Source organism: Mesoplodon densirostris, chromosome 3 (genome assembly GCF_025265405.1).
Source record: "Mesoplodon densirostris isolate mMesDen1 chromosome 3, mMesDen1 primary haplotype, whole genome shotgun sequence".
NCBI lineage: Eukaryota > Metazoa > Chordata > Mammalia > Artiodactyla > Ziphiidae > Mesoplodon > Mesoplodon densirostris.
The window spans coordinates 128,296,782-128,320,899 of record NC_082663.1 but is presented as its reverse complement, the minus strand read 5'-3'; the positions used below and the strand labels follow the sequence as shown (position 1 = coordinate 128,320,899).

At 45.5% G+C, this 24,118-nt stretch overlaps 1 protein-coding gene across 1 annotated transcript in view; it reads right to left on the bottom strand.

Moving 5' to 3' along the window:
- Positions 1-24,118, bottom strand: part of ABLIM3 (actin binding LIM protein family member 3) — a 150,817-nt gene that overhangs the window by 4,422 nt on the left and 122,277 nt on the right. Inside the window, exons 13-20 of the mRNA XM_060093610.1 lie at positions 23,601-23,735; positions 21,792-21,856; positions 7,857-8,004; positions 6,687-6,716; positions 6,068-6,126; positions 4,037-4,097; positions 3,330-3,337; positions 2,711-2,791 (exon numbers count right to left, since the gene is read on the bottom strand). Of these exons, the coding sequence (XP_059949593.1) occupies positions 2,711-2,791; positions 3,330-3,337; positions 4,037-4,097; positions 6,068-6,126; positions 6,687-6,716; positions 7,857-8,004; positions 21,792-21,856; positions 23,601-23,735 (587 nt within the window). The remainder of the gene's footprint in view (positions 1-2,710; positions 2,792-3,329; positions 3,338-4,036; positions 4,098-6,067; positions 6,127-6,686; positions 6,717-7,856; positions 8,005-21,791; positions 21,857-23,600; positions 23,736-24,118) is intronic.

Here is a 24,118-nt window from a genome sequence, read left to right as displayed (position 1 = left end):
TGAGGCTTTTCTTCTCTCCTCCTGTTAAGGGCCACGTGGAGCCTCCTTTCTCCTCTGAGTTCTCAGAGCACACAGTGGCAGCCCTGTCCATTTGACATTCACCGCAGATTTTAAAGCATAAAGGTTAAGTGCAGGGGCTTTACAGCCAGGCAGATATGAGTGTGTGACCTTGGACATGGTAACCTCACTGAGCCTCAATGTCCTCTTCTGAGAGTGGCAGCATCCCAGTACCTCCCTACCTCACGGATATTGTGAGGGTGACTGAGATGATGCGGGTCACGTGCTTGACACAGTGGCTGGCACTCAATCACCGGCACTCTCATTAGTGCAGTGATCTCTTCATGTGTCTGTCACATAGCATGGCCTGGTCTTTGTTTCCTTTGATTTCATCTCCTCCTCATCCTCTCTTCTGGGCTCACGTGGCCCCAGCCACACTCACCTCCTGCCGTCCTCCAACACACCAGACTCACTCCTGCGTCAGGGCCTTGGCAGCGGCTGTTCCCTTGGCCCAGAATGCTCTTCCTTCCTATATAAGCATGGCTAACTCCCTCACCTACTTGAAGTCTTTGCTCAGATGTCATGTTTTCAATGAGATCTACTCTGACCACCCTATTGAAAACTGCAACTCACCCCTCCAACTCCCAACCCCCCCTCACTCTGTTCTCCTCTTACCCTTTCCCTCAGCCCGGTTACCGCCCAACATACTATATCCTTTATTTATTACTTGTGTCATTTACTGTTTCCTCACATGAGAACGCCAGCCCCAAGAGAGCAGGGGTCCTTGTTTTGTTCACTGATATGTTGTAGGCACCTAGAACAGTACCTGGTGTATATAATAGGTTTCAATAAATATTTATTGAGTGAACAAGTATCTATACTCTGAGCTCCTTGAGGAGAGAGTCAGGGGTTTCCTTCTTCCATGCCCTTCCTGAACTGCTGCAGACGGCTAGGGCAGTGTCTCTAGCCCAGTGGTCTCAGCTCAGGCTATATATTAGACATCCCTGGGAGCCTCTGAAAAATACTGATGCCTGAGCTCCTTCCCCAGATTGTGATTTAATTGGACTCAGATGGGGGCCTGTATTGGTATTTTATAAAAGCTCCCTAAGTGATTCTGATGCTTAGAGAAGGTTGCGTTTTCCTGGTCTGAGCTTCTGGGTGTCCTGGAGGATGTAGGAGAGCAGTTGGTCCTCCATTACGAACCAGGTTCGTGAACATTTCCATCCCTAAGTGCTGGCTGGCTCCAGTGAGCCGCCGTGGGAGCTGTCCCCTTCAGCACCGGCAGACACTCACTGCTAGACTGTGAAACGAAGCCCTTGTTATAAATGTGGGGAGAATCATCTGCTTCCTTCCCCGCTACCCCAGCATGCCAGAGCTGAAAGGACTCATAGAGCTTCCTGGCCCACTCACATCTCCCTCTTACGGCTCCAACCCTCTACTCTGGGCAAATTCATCAGCCGTCAGGTCAGGGGTGGTCCCAAGAAGTGCTGAGCCTCCTCTCTTACAAGCCTGCATTCAATTCCACAGACATCTCCTGACATCTCCCCTAGTCCAGGCCCTGTGGTAGATGACAGACAATGTGTCAGGCAGAGGAAATGGGTGGCTTGATGATCTGATGCAAAGGAGAAAGAGAGGTATTGGATCTGTGCTCTTGACGCAGGGCTGGGGAGGCTGGAGGAAAAGGTTAGCGACACATCCTGAAGAAGGCTTAGGGGAGGCTTTGGGGCACAGGCATCACTAGAATGGGGCCCTGATGAGTGAGGAGGCTGGCAAGATGGAAAGGGTGTTCCAGGGAGAGGCACTGGGGTGAAAAGGGCAGCGTGTGCTCCTGGAACTAATGTAACCAGGGACCGGGACTCCATGCCAAGTGGACTGGATGGCTTGAGAGCCCAGTGCCATGGTCAGGCCATGTCTGCGCCTTATTTATGCTGTTCCCACTGCTCATGTTGCTCTCCTGCCTCTCCATCCATCTAAACCTGTCCACCTCCAAAAGTCCATCCAAATCCTTCCTCTTCCTGGAAGCCTGTGTCACCCCACCCAGCCTTAGTGGTCTTCTCTGAGTAACAGCAATGAAACACTTATGAAGAATTTTCTGCTCAGTACACTGCCAGATTCTGTGTGAAGGGCTCTATGTGTATTGTCTCATGTATGCCATTTGGCAACCTGAGGGAAGCATGACAGTCACCCCATTTCACAGAGGAGAAAACTATGGTTTGGAGAGGTGGTCATGTGGCCAAGCTGTCCAGTTCGGCATGGCAGCATCAGGGTTGGAACCTAGAGAGTCTTGCTTGAGACTTGCTTATATGTTTACCCTCTGCACAGAGCTGTCCCCCATCCTTCCCCGTCACAGGCACTGGTTTCCTATACAATCCTGCATAACACCAGTGCTGTGTTTCTTCTTATCGAACAGACTGCAGGCTCTTGGAGGGCAGGAACCAAATCTAGTTCTTCTCTTATGTCTGCAGAAGCATCAGCCCCACTTGGAGACATGCTGTAGCTGTGCACCACAGATGCTAACTGACTTGAGGAGGCTGCATAGAACAGCAAGGAACAGTCTTGGGCTAAGGAAACCAGGTTGGAGTCTCTGCTTTTTTAACCAGCTGTGTGACCTTTACGCCATTCATTCTGCCTGCTCCTCCCAAGCTGGGTTAGACCAGGCAATTTCTGGAATCATTTCAAACCCAAAGGCTCCTGCTCAGTTTTCTATACATACCTCTAAACGCGTCCGATCCACATCCTTGGGCAGTCGGTTTCTCCCTCTTGTGGTCACCAGGAGCAGTTCATAAGGGTAGATCTAAGAAGAGAGGAGGGGGGATATTTGTAGGTTGGGTGAGGGTGGTGGGCTTGTCCCTTCAGACATATTTTGTGTCTGGCTGGGGCTCCCTCCTCTGTCCAGAAAGAGCCAGAAATTAAAGTCTGGAGGAAGGGCTGAGTATGTCCTCTTTCAGGTTTCCTGGCAGCCTCAAGGCACCTTCTCCCAAAAGGCAAGGCCCTGGAGTCCTTGAATACTGCCAGGGATGAGCTTGGTTGCATTTGGCCTTAATGTGAGCACAAGGGCTCCTGAGTGTAAATGTCTCATATCTGTGATTGGCAAGCCTCTAGAGAGTCTCTGAGGCCCGGGGGAACTGTCTGGTTTCAGGAGGCAAGAGATGTAGGGCAGGATTCAGGGAAACTGGGCCAAGGAGGGACTGGAAATGCTAGTCTTGAGAGGACCCTTGGGGTTATTTATCGATGTTCCCTTCCCTGCATAGACAGTGCTGTCATCTTCCTGCTGGTCCCCAGTGTAGCAACATGCAGGATCCCGGAGACCCCCAGGGTCTGTGTATCTTTACCTTGTACTCTGTAGAGAGAAAAGAGACACAAAGTAGAAACCATCAGTCTTTGCTTTGCATCACTACACTGGCCTCTGTCATAGAGACACTGTCCTGATTGAATTCATCCCAAATCAAGGATGGTTTGAACACAATGGAGAAAGGGGTTGGGCTAATCCAGAGATAGGTTTTTAGGGGGGAAATGACATTTGAGATATTTAGAATAGAAATAAGAAGAGTCTGGGACCATGAAGCACATGGGTGAGATCCTTCATCTTCTGGGGGGGAATCCTCCAGGGTTTGATGTGGGCCTGCCTTCCTGCCTGAGCCTGCTTGTAGGAGCTAGAAGAGGCTGGTGGGAGAGCATCACTGGAAGAGAGCATGAGGCTCATGGAATTTTTTCTGGGAACAATGTGCATTTGGCTCTGAGTATTTCCCTCCACCCGGGGCTGGCAGGCAACTGTAGCTCAGCAGTACTGGGAGAACAGCAAGCACTCTGTGATGGCTCTGGGAATCCAGATGGGACAGATGGCCTGGAGATCACCCAAGGCCAGGGACTTGAGAGGATGAGAGAAGAGCAGGGGAAAAGGGAGGGAATGGGAAGTGAAAGGGAACTCGGGGTTTGCACAGAGCCCAGTGTGGGGCCAGAATCGTTTGTCAAACGGGCTATTATGAGCAGTACATTATAATGAGGTCCCTGTGAAGTCCCAGGAGAGGCCGGCACTCACCTCGCATGCCCCAGTTGACAGCGTTCATGCTGTCGTAATGGAATAGGTCTGCGCTGGGTGTCTGCAGGGGAGACAGAACCAGGGCTGGCCTGAGGCACGCTCACCTCTGCCTCCCTGAAGTAACTCACCCATCTCCAGAAAATGCACTGGGGCTGGTGGGACACGGGGCCCTCTCAGAAGCCTTGGTCTCAAGGTGGAGTGATTTACTTCACTGCCATATGCCTAGTGCCTAGGCCTGGCACATTGTAGGCACTCAGTAAATATTCATTTATTAGTGAATTACAGCTCATGCTTTCTTTCATTACTCAAATATCATTTTTTCTATGAGATCTGCCCTGACAACTCTATCTAAAATTGCAAATCGCCCCTTCCCCAACTCCCAACCTCCCTCATCCTGCTCAATTTCTCCCTTTTTTTCCATAGCACTTACTACCTTCTACACTGTGTATAAGGTGACTTGTGTACTATTTACTGCTTGCTTTCTATTTCTCCCTATAAGAATATAAGCTCCAAGGGCAGGGGTCTTTGTTTTGTTCGGTCACTGAGGTATTCTAAGCACTCAGAGCAGTGCCTGGCATACGTAAAAGGCTTTCAATAAACATCTATCTGCTCATGAACAAATGTCTAGGCTTCGGGCGTGTTGAGGGCAGGGTCTGTCTCTTCCCTGCTTGGAGGGGGTGGGGCCCCAACACCAGCCGTGGCTCTACTATGGACCTCTTCCCTTTTGTGTGCTTAACCCTAAAATTGTCTCTTAACAAGTCTACCACTTCTGTCCCTCTGCACTTCTCTACACAAGAGGGATCCCATTAAAAATCTGAGTTGGGGGCTTCCCTGGTGGCGCAGTGGTTGAGAGTCTGCCTGCCGTTGCAGGGGACACGGGTTTGTGCCCCGGTCCGGGAAGATCCCACATGCCGCGGAGTGGCTGGGCCCGTGAGCCATGGCCACTGAGCCTGCGCGTCCGGAGCCTGTGCTCCGCAACGGGAGAGGCCACAGCAGTAAGAGGCCCGCGTCCCGCAAAAAAAAAAAAAAAAAAAAAATCTGAGTTGGATGGTGCAGCACACCTACCGGAACCCTTCTGAGTCCTTACCAGCACATAGGGCCCTAATGACACCTCTGTCTGGCTTCATCTCCATGCTCACTCCATCCCAGCCATGCATCCTCCCCACCCAGGGACTCTGACACTGTGCTTCCCTTTATTAGGGTGGCTCTTGCTGGTCTTGGAGAGTTGAGGTCCCTCCCTGCACTCAGGCCTTTGTTTAAATTCACTCTCTGACCTTCTCTCTCTTTGCCTCCTTGCTTTGTCTTCCATCTGAGCACTTATGACTGCTGACTTCAAGTCACATATGCACTTATTGGTTGTCTGTCTCCCCACCTAGAATGTGATCTCCACAGGAGCAGCGAATTTATTCACTGCAGGACCTCCAGCACCCAGAACAGTGCCTGACACTTAGTAGGTGCTCAGTAAATAAATGTCTATCTCAGTGTCCTTGCCCTTTCCCCCATCACTTGTCTAGTCACAGAGCCTCTCCTTTTGCCAACAAGACATATTTTTCATCCCCTTTTTAGTCCTTAAACCACCTCACAGCTTCCATGAAGGTTTTACGCCGCAGGACATCTAAGAGCTCAGAAGGCTCCAAGCCACAATGGGTGAGTGGAACCCAGCAGTCAGGTGTGGGCTGTCAGGGGCAGCTGGCCCAGGCTCAAATCCTGGCTCAGCACTTACTAGGAATGAGAGCTCAAGCAGGTCACTGAGCCCCTCTGTGCCTCCATTTTCATCCAAAAAATAGAGTTATTAAAAATAGTAACTACCTTGCTGGGTTATAATGAGTGAGTGCTTGTAAAGTGCTCAGCATGGAGTAATTGTGCCATAAATACTAGGTGCTCCCAGCCCCTCTCACAGGGGGCTCTTTTGTTAATGCACCTCTAGGCCCAAGGCCTCTGTCCAGGTTTCACCTGTAAGTCATCACTCCTGAGCTAACACAGGAATTGTGAACCTCTTGGGGATAATGTCCCTGGAGCAGCCTCTCTTACCCTGTGTAGCCCGTTTCTTCTGTAGGCAGGCAGGGAGGCAGATTTGGAGATGAGGGGGTCTGAAAAGAAGGAGCCAAGACAATTACCAGGAGCCCCAAGCCAGGGTTTCCTCCCCCTGAGGTCATCTGGCTGCAAATGGCCAATGTTACTCGTGGGAAGGGGGACAGACAGGGACCACCAGCTCCTTCCACTGCTCTCCAGGCTTACAACTAACAGTCTTAGGGGTGCCTCACCCTGGCAGAATTCTAGGCCCACCCCAAGTACCCACTCACAGAGTCTTCTGGTGTTAACCTGCACACATCTATCCTCCTATGATGGACCCATGTGTCCTGGAATTGGAGTCGAGCTGGAACTCAGACAGGCAGGCTCCCACGTGGGTGGAAGAGGTGTGTGCTCTTTCTTTCTCTCTGGGAGCTGTTGGGCTTGGCAACACTGGTTCCAGGACCAAAGATTAAGACCCACTACCTGACAGACACATGGGGTCTGTCACAGACACAGATGGGGACTGTGCTGGGACATCCACGTTGTATGGTCATCACAACTAAGGGGGACCTGCCGCTGACTCAGCTCTGGCCCTCACAGAACATGACGGGCTGAAGGAAGGGCAGGCAGAACATACCGCTGTCAGCCAGGTAGTGGGACCGAGGGGCTGCAAGAGAGGGAAGCCAGAGATCAGCGTTCAAGGAGACAGACAGAAATGGCTCCCATACCTGGGCCACCCTGGCCAGCGGGGAGGATGGCCCTCCTTCAGTACCTCCTTTCCCACTGGTCAGTTTGTAACTGTTGCACCTGCACCCGATTCTTCCTCCCCCACCCAGCTTGTAGCCCAACACCTGGCACAGTGCAGGTGCTCTGTGATATTTGTTGCACAAATGCCATTGAATGGAGCTGAATTTTGAGCAGCACTGGTGCAGTGTACAGAGCCAGGGGTTGAAAACAGTGCCTCTCAGTGGTGAAACAGGGAAACAGCCCATCAGTTCATCCTGGCTTGGCCATTAATAGATGCCCAATTTCAGATAAGTAAATCATGCTTCGTTTTATCTGTAAAATGGGAGGGATAGTGTCTCCTTTATAGGGTTATTGTGAAGAATACAGGACACGGTATAATAAGGTGCTTAGCACAGTGCCTGACAGATACAAACCCTCAATAAAACTGGCTTTATCATCATCACGACCATCACCACTGTCATCTTTGAGCTCACCTAGAATCAAGGTGCAGTACAGCAAAGAGGGAAAAGCTTATGGCCTTGAAGTCAGTCTATGCTGGGCCTGATCCTGGCTCAGTCACTTACTGGCTTTCTGACCTTGGGCAAGAGGGTTAACCTCAGGTCTCTCATCTATAAAGTGGGTGATAATAATCCCTCTACATTGTGGGTCTTTGTGAGGACCAAGGGTGATAATGTATCTATAAATGCCCAGCACACAGGATTGTAATAAATGGTACCTTTTATTATCCATCACGTATTGACCTGAGATAGGATTTCCTGGCAGGAAATCCCGCAGGGGTAAGTAAGAGAGGAGGCAGGATGGAGGAGGAGGAGTATGCCTCAAGAGGCATCCCCTTTTATCTTCAGACTGTTAGAAGAGTTTTTTCTTTACATGGAAACTGATTGGAAGTCATGGCTTCAGATGACCCAAAGAAGCAGAAGTGACTGCTCAGGACAGAGCATGGTCTTATTTAGTCTGTATTCTAGACCCTGGTGAGGCCATAGAAGGTTAGATTCACTAATGGAAGAACTGATGGGGAAGAGAGTGCCCCCACCCCGGCAGGTTACAGGGCAGTGCTTACAGCCATTTAGGGACATATCATAGCCAGCTGTGTGCAGGGCCTCTCGGCTGCTGGTGGAGCTCCGGGGTGGGGTCCAGGGATCCGCGTAGGAACTGGACCGGGCTTTCATCTCTTCCTTCAGAATTAGTCGGCCAATTCCACTCTGGAGCTGGGGGTGGGGGAGGAACAAGATGAAGTTAGAAGGAAGCAAAGAACACTGGGATGGAACAGGCTTAGGAAAGGCTGAGGGACCAGATTCTCTATAGTGAACCTCTGGCACTTTTTGCCTTTTCAGTGTCCCTCTTTCCTTGCAGCACCCATATTTTCCTTTGTGGGACTTCACGTCTCTTCCACAAGTAGTCCCGTGGTCAGGGTGGGGCTCTGGTGGTACGTACCAGAGCCCATATACAATATGTGGGCTTTAGTGTGTGTGGCTTCTTTCACTAAGCATAATGTTTTCAAGGTTCATACACATTGTAGCATGTATTAGCGCTTCATTCCTTTTTATAGCTGAATAATAGTCTGTCATATGGATATGCCACATTTTGTTTATTCATTTGTGAGTTGATGGACATTTGGGCTGCTTCCGTCTTTCGGCTCTTGTGAGTAGTACTGCTAGGAACCTGCGTGTACACGTATTCATTTGAGTACCAGTTTTCAGTTCTTCTGGGTATATACCTAGGAGTGGAACTGCTGATGGGTCTGTGAACAAAGAATGTCACCTAACATGGGTCAGTAAACAAAGGATGTTGCAGCCATCCAGCCAACAACCTCTGCAGCCACCACCAACAGTATACCCTGAGAGGATTCAGAATGGAGTAAAACAGGATACTGGGCCTAGATAGTTAAGGTGCATATCAAAGGAATGATTTCAGTGCATCTTCCCATACACAGAAAAGGGCTAAATTCATTAACATGAGATGTCTGTTTTTTTCTTTAATTAGAATCTTTTGACGTTTGACTATCTGCTTTGTTTTGTTTTGTTTGTTTTTGCAAAAATTCCTTTATATCCTGGTTCCTCCCTTACCTCTTCAGAACTGTCCCTCAGAGCTATCTGAGAGGCTGTCTCCCGGGCTTAGGTCCTTAGTATGTCTGCTGAATAAAACATAATTCTCAACTTTTAGGTTATGCAGTCAACAGTTTTGACAGCTACAAAGGGACCCAGAGCAGACTTTTCTCCTTTGCCTGAACTCTCCAAGGATCCAGAGCCTAGGTACCAGCAGAGGATTCTTGGGCCCATCTGCCACCTCAGAGAGTCCAGATGAATTTGGGTGAGTCTCTCCTGATTCTCAGATCTCCTGTTATTGGCTGATGATCCTAAGTTTTATTCAGTGATGTTAAACTCCTCACTGGAAGAGTAGTAGGTTATCCTTGAAACTTAGTTTCAAGAAGAGGTACCTGGGTTATGCTCAGTTGAAACACACTGAGTAAGGTTGGACTGGGTAATTAGGTGGAAGACTGGCCTGTCGTTTTTCCTTGAATTGGCTACTTTAATAGGGTTTGTCAAAATAAAAGTGAAGATATCTCATGAGAGCTTTCAGCTCAGAAGGAACATCACCTCCTGGCTGGCAACAGCTTCCTCAGGCAACTGAGAAAGTGGTGGGAGTGGTAGAGGCAAGTCCTTATACTGTGCAGCTGTCCCTAAAGGGAAACCCACTTTTTTAATTAAACACTTGCCTGCCAGGGACATGCATAAGAGCTGGCCACTCCATAATCCAAGTACCCACGGTGGTTGTAGGCTACTGAAGGGAGAAACCAAGACTCATAAAAGGGCTAAAATGAATCTAGGGTAAAATCTAGAGGAGTTAAGCTCACAACAGCACATTGGCTCACCACACGATCATCACTAGTGATTTTATCTCCACAAACTCACTCTGGAATTGGGAACAAAGCTTTCAAAACAAAAAGAAAAAGGAACGACAGATTACCAGCTTCTAACTAATACCCCAGCCAGATATATGTACAACACATACACTTACAAGTACTTACTTAATTGGGAATTAAAGGAAATCTCGCCCTGAAAATGACTAAGATAGGGCTCTTCTATTGCATACACAGTTAAGTTAGAGAAAGCCTGCTTGATAAAACATCTTTTCAGAATTCTGACCTTAAAGAAACAAAAGCCCTTCTAGGGGGAACTTGCATTTCTCTCCCTGTGTCTTTGAGATGTAAATGTTCTACCTGATTTTCTTAGGCATTTTGTGTGTATGTATGTGTATATGTCTGTTTCTGTGTTTTCAGTACTTGGTCTTTGCCATCTGGAAGGTACACATATGGTATGCAATTCGGCAGCCAACCGAATAGACTGGGATTCTGAGCAGTCTTTTGTCTGACTGTGCCAACTCTCAGGAGCTTTTGCCCTCTTAACCTTCCTTGCATCGGCCTGTGCAGTGAAGGCCTTTACTTTCTTAGGCTATTTTGGGGAGTAAACTTTCTAGATTTTGTGAAGGCTACATCTTCACACTCTGTTGTGGGGACTTCTCTGGTGTCTTATTGGTTTGCATCAATAAGATACATCTTGTTAATGGCCAGATGATGGATCCTTTATATTGGAGAAACTTTAAATTGGTAAATTTTAAAAGAGCTGTGTTACTGGTACTTATAAGAAAAAGACTTAGAAGGTGGAAAACATATATATGGTTAACCTAAGAACTCCCTTAATTGAAAACAACAACAACAAAAAACTGGTTTGGGAAGCCTTATTTGTGGTCTCTGCTTCCCCTCAGTGAGTCTTACAGATGCTAATAAAAACATTAGGATAATTAACGTTAATTAGGTTGATTAACAGGGAAGTAAACTGAAGAGAAAGTTTAGAGACTTCTTCCCAAAAAAGGTGGAAATTTTAAAGGGACTTATCCCAAAAGGATAAAGAAATCTTTAGATGATTATTTAAAAATGGGATAAATAAAACGGATGATAATGGGATTAAAACAAAGGTTTGATACAACATCACGTAAGACTGGATGGAACAAAGGGGCCCCCTATAGGTCCCCAACATTAAAGGGCCCCAAACAAGTCCACTCTATTTACCCCACTTAAAATATATATATATATTTAGGGACTTCCCTGGTGGTCCAGTGGGTAAGACTCCGTGTTCCCAATGCAGGGGGCCCAGGTTCGATCCCTGGTTGGGGAACTAGATCCCACATGCATGCCACAACTAAGAGTCCGTATGCTGCAACTAAGAAGCCCACATGCCACAACTAAAACCCAGCGCAGGCAAAATAAATAAATAAATATTTAAAAATATACATATATATTTAAATGGCTGGAAGTAAATTACACTGAGATACCTGGCCAACAATTACTTGGGGCAACAGTTAGGCCGATTAATCAAGTAAAAGATTGACAAAAGGGCCTGAGTCCCTTGGCTCAACCCCTCACTGGGGACCCCAGAGCCTTTTATTAAAAATAGATAAAAGAGTCAGAGGATAAAAAGAAAGGAAAGCTTCTAGGACTCCTTGAAAGACCAAAGCTTGATGATTGGGTCCTAATGGAAGATAAAGGTAAAGGTATAAAAGTTGATAGAATTGAGATGAAAGTTTATAAAAATTGGTATACCTAAACGGGCTTTATATAAGATGGTTATTTCTCTTTTGTTTAATTATATTGTGTGATATACATGTTTCACTGGGGAATGCTTCATAAGACAGGGCGTATGAATCTGCCCCTTAGGAAATATTACTAAACATACAAAAGGAAACCAGTAGGGTTACCTGAGCCTGTATAATATAATGTAAAAACTGGGAGCAATATTCAGGGGCTAATAAAAATAATAATAGAGATTTTGCTCTGGGTCTCACCTGTGCACTCAGAAAAAGGACCTTTGTTGAATGCCTTATGCAAGCTTTTGAAAGCATGATAAATTAAACCCTAAAATTCTAGAACACAGAACTCTTGAATTTTGGCTTAGTCAGAAATCTTCTCACTGATATAAAAAAGCAAATTAAACAAAGTACAGTTGAGCAAGTCAGTCTTTTAATATCATTTAGGCAGCAGACCAGTTTTTTTGAGAATTAAAAGCAACTGTCTTTGTTTTGCAAATCTCTACAAATAAGAAATGTAAATACAGCCCACATTGATCTGAGACTGAGCCTAATTAGCTCAATCAGGTAAAACCTGAAACCAAGGAGGAAAAAAAAAAGCAAAAAAGTCCTTTTAAACTCAAACTGCTGGAAAGGTTCCCTGACCCCAAATCTAATTCATAGCCTCCTTAAGGGTTTATCAAGGATAAATACAAATCTTAAAAGTCTTTTCCACAAATAGCAAAGCCTTAGTCATCTGAGCAAGCAAATTTAACTTATTCCAACTGTTATTTATAAACTAGTAAGTTTATACTGTAATACCTGATTCATAACTAAGTTTTTAAGGTGAAGCTATGAGATCTCTAGTTAGGTCTGTTTATATGTCTGTGTACACATTATACATATGAGGTGTCTCTACCTCCGGAAAATACTGTTAAAATTAAATTTATAAAAGAGTTCCATTTAATTGACTTAAAAGTAAGTGCTTACAAATTAAAAACTTCTAAACATAAAAGAAACTGGCCAGAATGAATTTCAGGTTCATGTATCTAGGAAATATTCAATATTAAATTAATATCTGGTATTAAAGCTAGCTTCAGCTTGCTGGTTTAATCAGTCAATACAGACATATCTTACTTGGTACACCTTCAGTGTACCAAGGTTCACTGAAGGTTAATAAGTTCATGTTATTTCTGTTGTAGAGTTTGTCAGCAAAAAAATTAACTTGGTATGATGATATTTTCATAAATTATAAAGGAAAATAAGAGTTTTCAGGTGAACCCTTTAGGAATAATTATGCTTTGGGTATATTGATTTAAAACAGTTTCTCCAGATTTTTGGTAACTTAAAACTTTAGAGTTTTTCCTATTTATTTTTAATTTAATTTTTATTTTATATTGGAGTATAGGTGATTTACAATGTTGTGTTATTTTCAAGTATACAGCTAAATGATTCAGTTATACCTATACATATATCTGTTCTTTTTCAGATTCTTTTCCTGAGAGGTTATTATAGAATATTGAGAAGATTCCCTGTGCTATACAGTAGGTCGTTGTTGATTATCTGTTTTATATATAATACTGTATATATGTTAATCCCAAACTCCTCATTCATCTGTTCCCCCCACCCCCCACGTTTCCCGTTTGGTAACCTAAGTTTATTTTCAAAGGCTGTGAGTCTGTTTCTCTTTGGTAAATAAGTTCATTTGTATTATTTTTTGAGGCTCCACATATAAGTGATATCATATGATATTTGTATTTCTCTGACTTACTTCACTTAGTATGATAATCTCTAGGTCCATCCATGTTGCTGCAAATGGCATTATTACATTTTTTATGGCTAATATTCCATTGTAGATATATACCACATCTTCTTTATCCATTCCTCTGTAGATGGACATTTAGGTTGCTTCCATGTCTTGGGTATTGTAAATAGAGCTGCAATGAAGATTGGGGTGCATGTATCTTTTCGAATTATGGTTTTCTCTGTATATATACCCAGGAGTGGGATTGCTGGATCATATGGTAGTTCTATTTTTAGTTTTTTAAGGAACCTCCGTACTGTTCTCCATAACAGCTGTACCAATTTACATTCCCCGCAACAGTGTACGAGGGTTCCCTTTTCTCCACATCCTCTCCAGCATTTATTGTTTGTAGACTTTTTGATGATAGCCATTCTGACTGGTGTGAGGTGATACCTCATGGTGGCTTTGATTTGCATTTCTCTGATAATTAGTGATGTTGAGCATCTTTTCATGTGCTTTTTGGCCATCTGTATGTCTTCTTTGGAGAAATGTGTATTTAGATCTTCTGCCCATATTTTGATTCATTGTTTTTTTTGATATAGAGCTGCATGAGCTGTTTGTATATTTTGGAGATTAATCCCTTGTCAGCCACTTGGTTTGCAAATATTTTCTTCCATTGTGTGGGTTGTCTTTTCATTTTGTTTATGGTTTCCTTTGCTGTGCAAAAGCTTTTAAGTTTAATTAGGTTCCACTTGTTTATTTTTGTTTTCATGTTCATTACTCCACGTGTTTTTTTTTTACAGGATTTTTTCCTGTAATTGATTTCTAGTCTCATAGTGTTGTAGTCAGAAAAGATGCTTGATATGATTTCAATTTTCTTAAAGTTACTGAGGCTTGATTTCTGGCCCAGGATATGATCTATCCTGGAGAATGTTCCATGTGCACTTGAGAAGAATGTATACTCTGCTGCTTTCGGATGAAATGTTCTATAAAGAACATTAGTTAAGTCCATCTGGTCTAGTGTGTCATTTAAGGCTGTGTTTCCTTACTGATTTTCTGTCTGGATGAGCTGTCCATTGATGTAAGTGGAGTGTTAAAATCCCTCACTATTATTTTGTTACTGTCAATTTCTCCTTTTATGACTGTTAGCATTTGTCTTATATATTGAAGTGCTCCTATGTTGGGTGCATATATATTTTCAGTTATTATACCTTCCTCTTGGATTGATTCATTGATCATTATGTAGCATACTTCTTTGTCTCTTGCAACAGTCTTTATTTTAAAGTCTATTTCGTCTGGGTATCACGACTTCAGCTTTCTTTTGATTTCTATTTGCATGGAATACCTTTTTCCATCCCCTCACTTTCAGTCTGTATGTGTCCTGAGGTCTGAAGCGGGTCTCTTGTAGACATATATATATGGGTCTTGTTTTTGTATCAGTTCAGCCAGCCTATGTCTTTTGGCTGGAGCATTTAACCCATTTACATTTAAGGTAACTACCGATATGTATGCTCTTACTGCCATTTTGTTAATTGTTTTGGGTATTTTTTTTTAACATCTTTATTGGAGTATAGTTTCTTTACAATGGTGTGTTAGTTTTCTGCTTTATACCAAAGTGAATCAGCTATACATATACATATATCCCCATATCTCCTCCCTCTTGTGTCTCCCTCCCACCCTCCCTATCCCACCCCTCTAGGTGGTCACAAAGCACCGAGCTGATCTGTCTGTGCTATGTGGCTGCTTTTGGGTTTGTTTTGTAGGTCTTTTTTCTTCCCTTCCTCTTTTGTTCTCTTTTGTGATTTGATGACTCTCTTTAGTGTTGTGTTTGGATTCCTTTTCAATTTTTATTTGTATATCTATTGTAGATTTTTGGTTTGCGGTTCCCATGAGGTTTTGATATAGCAGTCTATATACATATACAAGATTTTTTAAGTGGCTGGTCTCCTAATTTGAAATGAATTTCCAATATCCTGCAATTGTACTCTCCTCAAGATTGCTGGTTTTGATATCATATTTGTGTGTGGCTGATTTCCTACCTTTAGTGTATGTTTGCCTTTATTGGTGAGTTTTCCCATTCATAAGTTGCTTGTTTCTAGTTGTGGCCTCTTCTTTTCTGCCTAGAGAAGTTCCTTTAGCATTTGTTGTAAAGCTGGTTTCATGGTGCTGAATTCTCTTAGCTTTTGCTTTCTTTCTTTTTTTTTTTTTGCGGGACGCGGGCCTCTCACTGTTGTGGTCTCTCCCGTTGCGGAGCACAGGCTCCGGATGTGCAGGCTCAGCGGCCATGGCTCATGGGCCCAGCCGCTCCGCGGCATGTGGGATCTTCCCGGACTGGGGCACGAACCCGTGTCCCCTGCATTGGCAGGCGGACTCTCAACCACTGCGCCACCAGGGAAGCCCTCTGTAAAGCTTTTGATTTCTCCATCGAATCTGAATGGGAGCCTTGTTGGGTAGAGTAATCTTGGTTATAGGTTTTCCCCTTTCATCACTTTAAATATATCATGCCACTCCCTTCTGGCCTGCAGAGTTTCTGCTGAAAAATCAGCTGTTAACCTTATGGGGATTCCCTTGTATGTTATTTGTTGCTCTTCCCTTGTTGTTTTTTTCTATTTTCTCTTTGTCTTTAACTTTTGTCAGTTTGATTAGTATGTGTCTCGGCATGTTCCTCCTTGAGTTTATCCTGTATGGGACTCTCTGCGTTTCCTGGACTTCATTGAGTGTTTCCTTCCCCACGTTAGGGAAGTTTTCAGTGATAATCTCTTCCAATATTTTCTCAGGCACTTTCTCTCTCTCTTCCCCTTCTGGGACCCCTATAATGTGAATGTTTGTGCATTTAATGTTGTCCCAGAGGTCTCTGAGACTATCCTCATTTCCTTTCATTCTTTTTTCTTTATTCTGTTCCACAGCAATGATTTCCACCACTCTCTCTTCCACTTATTCTTCTGCCTTGTTTATTCTGCTACTGATTCCTTCTCATGTGTTTTTCATTTCAGTTATTGTATTGTTCATCTCTGTTTCTTTGTTTAGATCTTCTAGCTCATTTTTAAACAGTTCTTGTATTCTCAGTCTGTGCCTCCATTCTTTTCCCGAGATATTGGATCATCTTTACTATCATTACTCTGAATTCTTTTTCAGGTAGATTGCCTATCTTCACTTCACTTAGTTCTTCTGGGTTTTTATCTTGTTCCTTCGTCTGGAACATATTTCTCTGCCATCTCATTTTTTTCTAAATTTCTGTGTTTGTGGTCTCCTTTCCACACGCTGCAGGACTGTATTTCCTCTTGCTTCTGGTGTCTGCCCCCTGGCGGGTGAGGTTGGTCCAGGGGCTTGAGCAGGCTTGCTAGTGGGAGGAACTGGTGCCTGCCCACTGGTGGGTGGATCTGGGTCTCGTCTCTCTGGTGGGCAGGGCCATGTCAAGGCGTATGTTTAGAGGTGGCTGTGAGCTCAGTACAGCTTTAGGCAGCCTGTCTGTTGATTGGTGGGGCTGTGTCCCCCACCCTGCTTGTTGTTGTTTAGCCTGAGGTGTTCCAGCACTGGAGCCTACAGGCTGTTGGGTGGGGCCAGGTCTCGGTGCCAAAATTGCACCCTCCCTGAGAACTAATGCCAATCAGTATTCCCTGGGGCCTTTGCCGCCAGTGTCCTTGCCCCCACAGTGAGCCACACTGACCTCCACCTTCCCTGGAGACCCTCCAAGATCCGCAAGTAGGTCTAGTCCAGGCTCCTGTGGAGTCACTGCTTTGTGCTGGGTCCCTCCAAGAGTCGAATCTGTTTCCCCTTGTTTGTGGAGCTCCTGCACTCAAGAACTGCTGGCCTTCAAAGCCAAATGCTCTGGGGGCCCCTCCTCCCAATGCCAGACCCTCAGGGTGGGGACCCTGATGTTGGGCTCAGAACTCTCACTCCTGTGGGAGAACCTCTGCAATACAATTATTTTCCAGTCTGTGGGTCACCCACCCGGCAGGCATGGGATTTGATTATATCACAAAAAGCGCCCTTCCTACCATCTCATTGTGGCCTCTTCTTTCTCTTTGGGTGTAAAATACCTTTTTTGGTAGGTTCCCATCTTTTTTGTCAATGGTTGTTCAGCAGTTAGTTGTGATTTTGGTGTTTTTGTGAGATGAGGTGAGCTCAAGTCCTTCTACTCCACCATCTTGTCCGGAATTGAGATGCTTTTAGTTTGGATGCTTTCTGCCTCTTTCCTTAGTGTGTGCTGGCCATTATTCCTTTCAAATGGTGTGTGGATGTGTGGCAGCCTGTGCACACTCCTGGTATGGCAGGAGCAGCAATCGGCGCCTACTCGCGGGTCTCCCAGCAGTGGCAGTGGCCCGTGTGCCCCCAGGCCAGTAGGGGCAGAGATTGTTGTCTGCTCCTGTGTCTCTTAGCAGCAGTGATGGCCCATGCACTCCCGGGACAGCAGGGACCATGATTGGTGCCTGCTCGCTTCCTGTGCGTACTCTCTGGATGGTGAGGGTGGGACTGGTGCCCGCTCCCGGATCTCTTAGTAGCAGTGGTGGCCCGCACACTCCCAGGACAGCAGGGACAGTGACTGGAGCTTGTTCATGGCCTGTGCATGCTCCCTGGACATTGGGTGCAGTGATTGGTACCTGCTCGTGGATCTCTTAATGGTGGCGGTGGCCCACACACTCCCAAGATAGCAGGGACAGTGCTTGGTGGCTGCTCGCGGGTCTCATATTTGCGGTGGTGGCCCGCGCACTCCTGCGACAGCGGGGACAGCACTTGGTGCCTGCTCATGGTTCTCTTATTGATGGCGGCTGCCCGTACCTGCCTCTGGAGCCCACGATGGCAGTGGTGGCTCATGCCTGCCCCTGGAGCTCACGTAGGTGGTGTCCTGTTGCCTGAGAATGTGCGCACAGGGCAAGAAGCTCTTAGGGTGGTCCCACCCCTCTCCTTGCATGCCCCCCAACAATGGTACCTTGCCTCCATGGCAGGCCCAGGCTTCTTCTGAGTGCACCCTCAGTTGCCACACTCCACCCTCTTCAGGCTCTCTCCGCATAGCCAATCCTGGTCCTCTCCCTGGGTCTGACCTCCAAAGCCCAGGCTTCAGCACCCGGCCCCTGCCCATGCGGGTGGACGAGGGTCTCAGGCTGGGGAGCACAGGGTGGCAGTACTGACCGTCACTGTCCATTTTGCCTTCCACAGACTGGTTGCTGCACTCTCCTGAGGCTCTGAAGCTCCCCCTCTGTCCAGGCTGATCTCCCCATGGGTGAGGGAACCTCCCAGGGTGTGGGAACCTTTCTTCTTTCACAGCTCCCTCCCTGGGGCGCAGGTCCTGTCCTGATTCCTTTCTGTCTTTCTTTTTCTTCTGTCTTATCTGGTTATATGGAGGTTTTCTTGCCCTTTCAGAAGTCTGAGGCCAGTGTTTAGATTTTCTGTGCAAATTGTTCCACTTGTAGATATATTTTTGATGTATCTGTGGGAAGAGGTGAGCTCCATGTCCTGTTCCTCTGCCATCCTGATTCCTCAGCCCTTGCTAAAATTAATTTAAGTAATGGGAATCCACTGACTATCCAGGTCACTTCAAATAAGATAAAATACTCAAACATTATTTGCTAAACAGGTCTAAATTTACCTACTTTTGTCTCCTTACAAGAAGGAAACTAAAGATGTTTGGGTTTACTAGACACAACTCTTGTACCACATGAGCAAAGAAATTATGCTATGAGAAGATGTATGTTTCTAGAGGTTAAGTGATACGCCAATCAGGAATGCTGGTATGACAAACAGTTCACAATTACTTGCTACTTGTCAGTTTTCACTAGAGATTAATGTTTTTAAGGGTTAAAATTATAATATGTAATTAAAGCTACTAAAGATAATAAGGGAAACATTTCAGTATGCAAGGAAAGTAGGGTGTGTTTTTTTCAGCAAAAGAAGGTATGAAGAATGGAAGTGCATTTTGTTAAGTGGAAAGAATGATTTTGTCCTAGAGCTGGTTATTTCTGGATGGAAAAATAAGGGACAGACAAACAGGAATAGAGAAAGTTGTGGAAGGTTCGTAAAAAGGGAGCCCTGAAAAGGAGTTTTGTACATGGTCAGGCTGGGCTTGGATTAAATTTAATTAGGTAAGTGGATATTACTATTAAAAGTAAGCTGGTACAAGACTGGATTTGGTTCCTCTCTCTGTTAAGAGAACAAAGTTATCTTGACATACTGTTTTTGAAAACAGATTATGTGAGATTCTTTTTCTGTAAGTCATCTTTATTTGTTTCTGAAATCTTTTGTCACTTTAAGTGAATAAGTATTGTTTCACAGTGACCTATGATCCTATTTGACCAAGTGTTTTGAAACCTTTTTGATATTTTTGACAAAACTTCCCAAATAACAAATTCTAACTGAAGTTCTTTTGACTTCCAGCTAACTCTGGGATGCTTCAAAGAAACCCTGCAACATCTCAGAGAGAAATGTTAAACTAATTAGGCTAATTTGGTGTGTTAAATTACTTGAGAAGCACTGTCAAGTGATTGGAGATAAAACCTTCTTAGGTTATATGGTATGGGTAAATGTCATTAATACAGATATTCCAAAATTTACACGGAATTCCTAAAACTCTGGTATGTCCTGGTATAAGGTTATCAGTCATAATTCTAGGTGTTACCTTAGGATGTTGTATGTCACAGAAATATCCAAGTTTCTTGTCAGTTACATTATAATCAATCAGATCTTTAACCATGCCATTTTAAGTCTTGTTGTTTATACACAATCATTGTTTTACTCTGATGCTTTTATATATGAAGATCTTAGTGAAGATTCATAAAAAGCACTTTTGATAAATACAAGTTTTTGATAACTTTTAGATCTTACTCCTGAATTGGGTTAAGAAATTAAAAAAGACTAATGGAAAACCTGACAACTTCATCTAGAGGAACAGGAATTAATTACATGGACTGAATGAATTGATGTACATGACTTATAATTTTATGACTTTTTTCTGAAATATACTGGTTTTTAATCTCTGTTTTCCAGAAAACCTTTCCTCTTACGCTAACTATGACCTTCAACAAGTTGATAAAGTATACCTTTGTAAACGAAGATGAAGCATTTATCTTTTTCTCTCTACCTGATCCCTCCAGAATTTGGCTTCTCCAGTTGGCTCCCCTGTGGACTTGACCAGATTACAACTAGTTATACTAATCACTGTTTTAGTTTGTTCTCTCTTGGCATTTTCAAATTATTTATGCCTTGTGCCTCTCTCTGCTGCACTATCAGTTTATTAATGTTACTAGCTGTACTACTTATATCCTGTCTGTTTTTTTTTTTTTTTTTTTTGCGGTACGTGGGCCTCTCACTGTTGTGGCCTCTCCCGTTGCGGAGCACAGGCTCCGGACGCGCAGGCTCAGCGGCCATGGCCCATGGGCCCAGCCGCTCCGCGGCATATGGGATCCTCCCAGACCGGGGCACGAACCTGTATCCCCTGCATCGGCAGGCGGACTCTCAACCACTGCGCCACCAGGGAGGCCCTCCTGTCTGTTTTACGAAATTGTTATCTCTTACATTACCAAAGTGTAACCAAGCCTCCAGCAAAATTAATGACATCTCGAGTTAGTTGATTATGTACATAACTCTACACAGAATAATTGTAATAGCGCAATTCTAGATCTGGGAAGAAGCAACAAGGGAAAACATTTCCTGGATCACAACAGACTAATAAGACAGGTGATCCAGAGAATTTTAGATTATCAACAGGGTCTAATCCAAAACAAATCAGCACATTGAGTGGCCTATCAACAGAATCTTCGCCTGATCAAGGGATGAGGCTTCCTAGCCCTGAGGGACAAAATTGGTCATGAAATGCCTCCCAAATATTGGTTGAATTTATGGCCAAGAGGAAGCACTGTGAGCAAAGAATGTCACCTGCCGTATCAGTAAACAAGCCATGAAGCCATCAACCTCTGCAGCCACTACCAGTGGTGCAGCCTGAGGGGATTCAGGATGGAGAAAAACAGGTTACTGGCCCTAGATAGTTAAGGTGTATATTAAAGGAATGATTTCAATGAGCCAAGGGCCTTGCATCTTCCCATACATAGAAAAGCACTAAATTCATTAACTGTAGATGTCTGTTTTTTCATTAATTAGCAGCAATCTTGTGATGTTCGACTTCCTGATTTTATTTTTGCAAAAACTCCTACATATTCCTGGCTCCTCCCTTTACCTCTTTGGAACACTCTCTCAGAGCTACCTGAGAGGCTGTCTCCTGGGCTTAGGTCCTCGGTATGTCTGCTGAATAAAACATAGTTCTCAACTTTCAGGTTGTGCTTTTTTTTTTTTTTTTTTCAGTCGACAGTTTCTATGGTAGTTCTATGTGGTAACTTTTTGAGGGACCACAAACTCTTTCTCAGCAGCTGCACCACCTTCCATCCCCACCAGTGATGCACAAGTCACTGGCATCCATTGACCACAACATGAGAAGAACCTGCTTGAGCCTGAGGCCAATGCAGAGGCAATCCAGCGTAAGAGCAGAGAGAGAGAATTTCCCCTATGGCAATTTGTTTAGCAGCTGGATCAAGTTGTACCTGCAGCTAATCCTACCAGTTGACTTTTCAGTTTTGCCAAGTTTTGCCTTTCTCTTTTCTATCATGAGTGAGCTTGAATTTGGTTTCTGTCCCTCACAAATGAAAAACTCCTCAGTAACATACCGTCTAAGCATCTCATTCAGTGGTGTGGCCTGCTTACCTTGTGCATGCTGCGGTCAAAATCGTCCTCCTCTCCTCCAGATGAGAACCTTCTGGCTCGGGGCACTGCCAAAAGACAGCTAGGATCAGCTCTCGCCCATGCTCCCCACTCAGCCTATTCAGGCGAGAGGGCATAGGGGGGCAGTACAGCCTTGACAGGTGGGGGTTTCCTCTTGGCTCCACCACTTTCTAGCTGAGTGACCCCGCACAAGTGCACTTTGGTGAACTGCCTCCACTATGGGTCTCCCTATACTGAGATGGCCAGCATCCCTTCCCATTCTTGGGCTGCAAAGTGCAGGTGAAGCTGACTGCCCAGACAGATCTAATAAACCTCAACGTTGGGACTTTTCCTGCCGCTGGTAGGAGAAAAAGCCCTCTTTCTGCCAAGGAAGGGAGGTAACCTGGACCTGCCAGAACTCGTCTTCCCATGATAAGGGCAGAATCAGCCTGAGACTGGAGCCACCCAACCCACAGGACAGGTCAAGTCCTGATGATGCTCATCTACCTCTAGATCCAGCTATGCCTCAAAAACTTTCAGTCACATGACCCAGAAAATCCCTGTTTTGGCTTAAGGCTTTTGGAGAGAGAGAGAGAGAGAGAGAGAGAGAGAGAGAGAGAGAGAGAGAGTGTGTGTGTGTGTGTGTGTGTGTGTGTGTGTGTGTGTGTGTGTGTGTGTGTGTGTGTGTGTGTGTGTGTGTGTGTGTGTGTGTGTGTGTGAGAGAGAGAGAGAGAGGGAGAGAGAGAGGGAGAGTGAGAGGGAGAGAGAGAGGGAGAGAGAGAGAGAGAGACTGAAATAGTCTCATCTAAGATTCCCCCTCTCCCCCCTCATGCCTGTTGGGTCTGGTCTCTCTCGCCTGTGCAGCCTCTGAACACTAGCTCCCATGGGCACTGATCACTGTCCACTTTGGGTTATAGTTGTGCTTGTGTCTTATCCCTTTTCTAAGTGGAGAATTCTTTGAGGGTGGCACAGGGTCATATCTGAGCTCCCATGAAGCTTTGTTCAAAATGGACATTCATTACTAAAGGTGTATGTGTTGAATCTAAGTGGCACTTACTGACAACTCCTCCACATACTTAAAAGAAACAGACTGGGATGTCTGATTAGGTGGGATGGCACCTTGAGGACCATTAGGACCCCTTGCCAGGGTGCCTGTGAGAGACTTCCATCTCCCAACATCCTCTCTTTTCTGTTCTCCAAACCATTTTCTACCTACAGCCAAAGTGGTCTCTTAAAAACACAAATCTGTTCATGTCACCACTTTTAACAACCTCCTATTTTGGATAAAGACCCAAATCCTGACCTCGACCCACAAGGCCCTGTGGGATCTGGCCTCTCGTCCCCCACCCGCTCCCCTCCCTCTCTGAGCTCAAGGTTGAGCTGACAGCCGTTCCTTTGCTCCAGCGGAGCCAACCCTCCCGTCTTGGGTCGTTGCAGGTGCATTTCCACACTCTGCTGGCTTACCTGCTCCTCACCCTTCCTGTGGTAGCTGAGGCTCTGCATCTGAGCAGCTTTTGTCATCTTCCAGACTGGACGGCGTGCCCCTACCACCAGCGCTTCTACCTCCTGTACCTCACCTGCTGTACATCACCTCCCTCTTCAGTTGGGGCCGACATCTCATACACAAGGGCAAGGACCTGATCTGGTTTGCTTCCTAGTATCTCCCTGGGGCCCATGGCTGCCCTTAGTACCTGTTTGCTGAATGAATAAATGAACTATCGTGTGAAGGAGTGGGCAACTGTCTGTGCTGGCCCTGTGTCCCTGGCGTAGGTGACGGGGCTCTGGTCCTGGCTCCCCTGTGAGGGGCGATACCTTTGGGGGACCCGTGGTAGGTCCAGTACTCAGACTCTGCAGCATAGTAGGGGTCTGGCGAGAAGGCTGGACTGTACTTGGAGGCCTGACTGATGTCTTCACTTGTTTTGCTCTTGGTTGCTGTCGACAAATCACCTGCAAAGGACCCAAAAAGAGAGCTTCAGGGAGGCAGAATGTCCTAGAAGAGTGTCCTGGACATACTCTCCCTTGTCTCAGCCAGGCTCCAGCCCTGGGGAGAGAGGCCACGTCCAGGCCAGGGTCTGGGACACGGAGCATTGGAGCTGGAAAAGCACTGAGGCCAAGCCTCTCGTTTTATGGTTGGGAATCTGAACACCTGAGAGGGGAAGGGTCTTGCTCAGACCACACAGCAAGTTAGACCAGAACTGGATCAGACCCCAGCTCAGGGCTCCTTCTACCAATTCCACAGACTCTCCTAAGTGAACACTAAGGCCATGGCTCCTTTAAGTAAGATTAGACAGGTCCCAGGTGAGTCCTTGCCCTTACTACGTTCCTCACCC